General features: G+C 38.1%; 1 protein-coding gene across 1 annotated transcript; it reads right to left on the reverse strand.

Moving 5' to 3' along the window:
- Positions 1-606: 606 nt before the first annotated feature.
- LOC125491397 lies at positions 607-1,539 on the reverse strand. The gene has a single exon (XM_048633231.1). The coding sequence runs from the start codon at positions 1,537-1,539 to the stop codon at positions 607-609; it is 933 nt and encodes a 310-aa protein (XP_048489188.1).
- Positions 1,540-2,689: the final 1,150 nt, after the last annotated feature.

Here is a 2,689-nt window from a genome sequence, read left to right on the forward strand (position 1 = left end):
AAATCTCTCCAACGCTTCCGAAATTGCTCATGTCTCGATGGAGTTGAAGGCGTTTTCATAGTCCACAAAGGCTAGATACAGAGGTTGATTATACTCTTCGGTCTTCTGTGTAATCTGCCTTACGGTGTGGATGTGGTCTATTGTACTAAAACAGATCCACGATAAGATAATTTAATTAATAAAAAACAAGCTCAGCCTTCGCATTTAAGAAAATTTTAAGTAAAAGTATTTTTAAAGTAAGAGTCTTTCTTAATAAATTAATAAGTACTATGTAATTGTATTTATTGTTTTTCCAGTTATTTATTGAAGTTCCCAGTTTTTTCGCCCTTTGGCGACCCCCCTACAGAAGCTTCGCGACCCCCCAGGGGGTCGCGACCCACAGGTTGAAAAACACTGCTGTAGAAATACTTTTGTGGGTGAATGCATGAAATATATTTTATACACTGAAATTGCATTTGTATTGATTGATTCAGTAGTGACTAGGAAAAATGATTTAGGTTTTAAAATTGAGCATAAGACAGAAAAACACATTGACATGAGACATATAACATTGATATTTAGCACTAACGGTACGCAGAGCCAAAAACAGTAGGTAGTGTATCCTAGTCATTCTTTTTTGTTGAGTTTCTCAATGTCTTCCTCAGTGCTGATACGCAGCTGGGGAGACTTTTCATCTTTCCTCAAATATACAACTCCGTGTGTAGTCCAACAGAACATGTAATTGAAGTTTTTTTGGAAATTTCTAGCCAAGTGAAACAATCTTTGGGTCTTATGTGTTAGCGTTTCCGACACATAAACTGGTTTCATGGGGGTTTCCAGCTTCAGATGAGAGGTATTAAGTTTTTCCCCTGGTTTCTTGTTTTTGTTAAATGCTTTTACCGCTTTGATTATTTTTTCCTTTTTCAAAACTGTTGTAAATTCAGTTATTATCGGATTGGATGAATCTTTGGTATTGATACGATACACATCCTTTATCTCAGACTCCTTTAAATTCAAGTCCATTGCTTGAGCCATATTTTGGACTATGACACAGAGGCCTTCCTTTGTCTCGGCTTGGGTTCTCGGAACGTTTCGAATCTCGATGCCCGTTGCACGATTTTTCCGTTCCATACTTTCCAACTTTTCTTCCATCTGCCTAATAAGACGCTTGTCCAGGCTTTTTTCGGTCTCCAGAGCCGAGATTCGCATCAGAAAATCGTCATATTTGGTGGACATAAATTCTATGTTTTTGACCATCTCGAGATTTTCTTCTCTCAATTTATCAATAGTCGTTTGCAGACTACGAAAACGAACATCTTGTTCGCTCGAAAGGTCGGAAAACATGCCTTTAATAAGGACCATTACATCCTCGTCGTCATCCTGTAACTTCCTTTTTTTGCGCTCTTTGACGCTAGTAGAAAGAGTAGGCAGGTCGGGAGCAGATCCGGAGTGTCTCGACAGAAACCGTTCATCCAGATTAGATACAGAGGACGTTAACGATGGATCTTTATCAGAAGACTTCTTTTTTGTTGCTTTGAGCGGAGAACGGTTGATAGGCATGGTGCTAATAAATCCGCAATGTTAGAAAAAAATAAAAAAGTATCTTGGGCTCCACCGCCGACCTCCTTCTCACGGAGTCGCTCTGTTAACGGCTATACCAGCGGAGATTACTTTATCACTACGAAAAATCGCTATGGGTTCGACAGCTTAGATTAGAACGTCGTCACTGTTGAGTCTCAAGGTCGACCAGTATTTGTAGACAGCTTGACGACTCACTTCACTTGCCAATGATACCCACACGTTAACGAATAGTTGCGATTAGGAATTCACTTATTAATTCACTTGAATAACACGGTTTTGATTGTTTAAGGCACAGTAATATGTAGCAGAATCTCACTATTAGCGAATTAGATTGAGATTTAAGACTTTATGGTCGATTTAAACCATTTAATGAATTCTTTATTAAGACAATCACAGAAACACGTCCGTTCGCCAACGATGCCGGGGCGGGGGGGATATATTATGTAAAGTACAATCATTTCGCGAGCTCAAACTTACTTTACATACTTACTTATACGCTGTCCTGCCTAGCTTAGCTAGCTTCTACCTACACAGCGTGGGTCATTTCGCATGCTTGTTCAACGGATGTCGTCAAAGGTCATTCACCCTAAAAAGGTGAGGTATTCAACCTCTTTCCACGGCAATGGCTGGACATAAACGAGGAGGAAAGGAAATCGCCATATTCTGCGACATTCATATAAAAATAGATTACAGTTTTGCAGGCAATGTGCATAACTATATTGCATTATTTTAAAAAAAATGTGGGTGTAATGTGCTATGGGCTACGGTGCGTTGCTATGAAGTTCGTAGCATCATAGGAAGTGGTGTGGAGTTTATGGACGAAATTTAACGGCTACACCGATTTGGTTAAGTGATCTATCATTTAATTTTAAACAACTTATTTAATTACATAATTACATGAAAATAGAAGTTAATCAAATTTCATAGAAGAAAGACCAATTGCATGTTCTTAAAAAATTGTAGCATACGTCATCTTGCCCTTGCTTTATAGGATATACTATGAAAAAGATATACGTTGTAATATAACTCCATTTAATTAAGTTTCAAACCGTAAAAATAACAGACGTTTTACTTTTAGAAATGATTTGCAGTGTTATGGTTGTTTATCGTTTGTAAAATAGGAAGGGCC

The sequence above is a fragment of the Plutella xylostella genome, chromosome 5, assembly GCF_932276165.1.
Source record: "Plutella xylostella chromosome 5, ilPluXylo3.1, whole genome shotgun sequence".
NCBI classification, from domain to species: Eukaryota; Metazoa; Arthropoda; class Insecta; order Lepidoptera; family Plutellidae; genus Plutella; species Plutella xylostella.

Coding starts and splice junctions, on each gene's coding strand:
- LOC125491397 (XM_048633231.1), bottom strand. CDS start 1,539: ATGCCTATCAACCGTTCTCCGCTCAAAGCAACAAAAAAGAAGTCTTCT.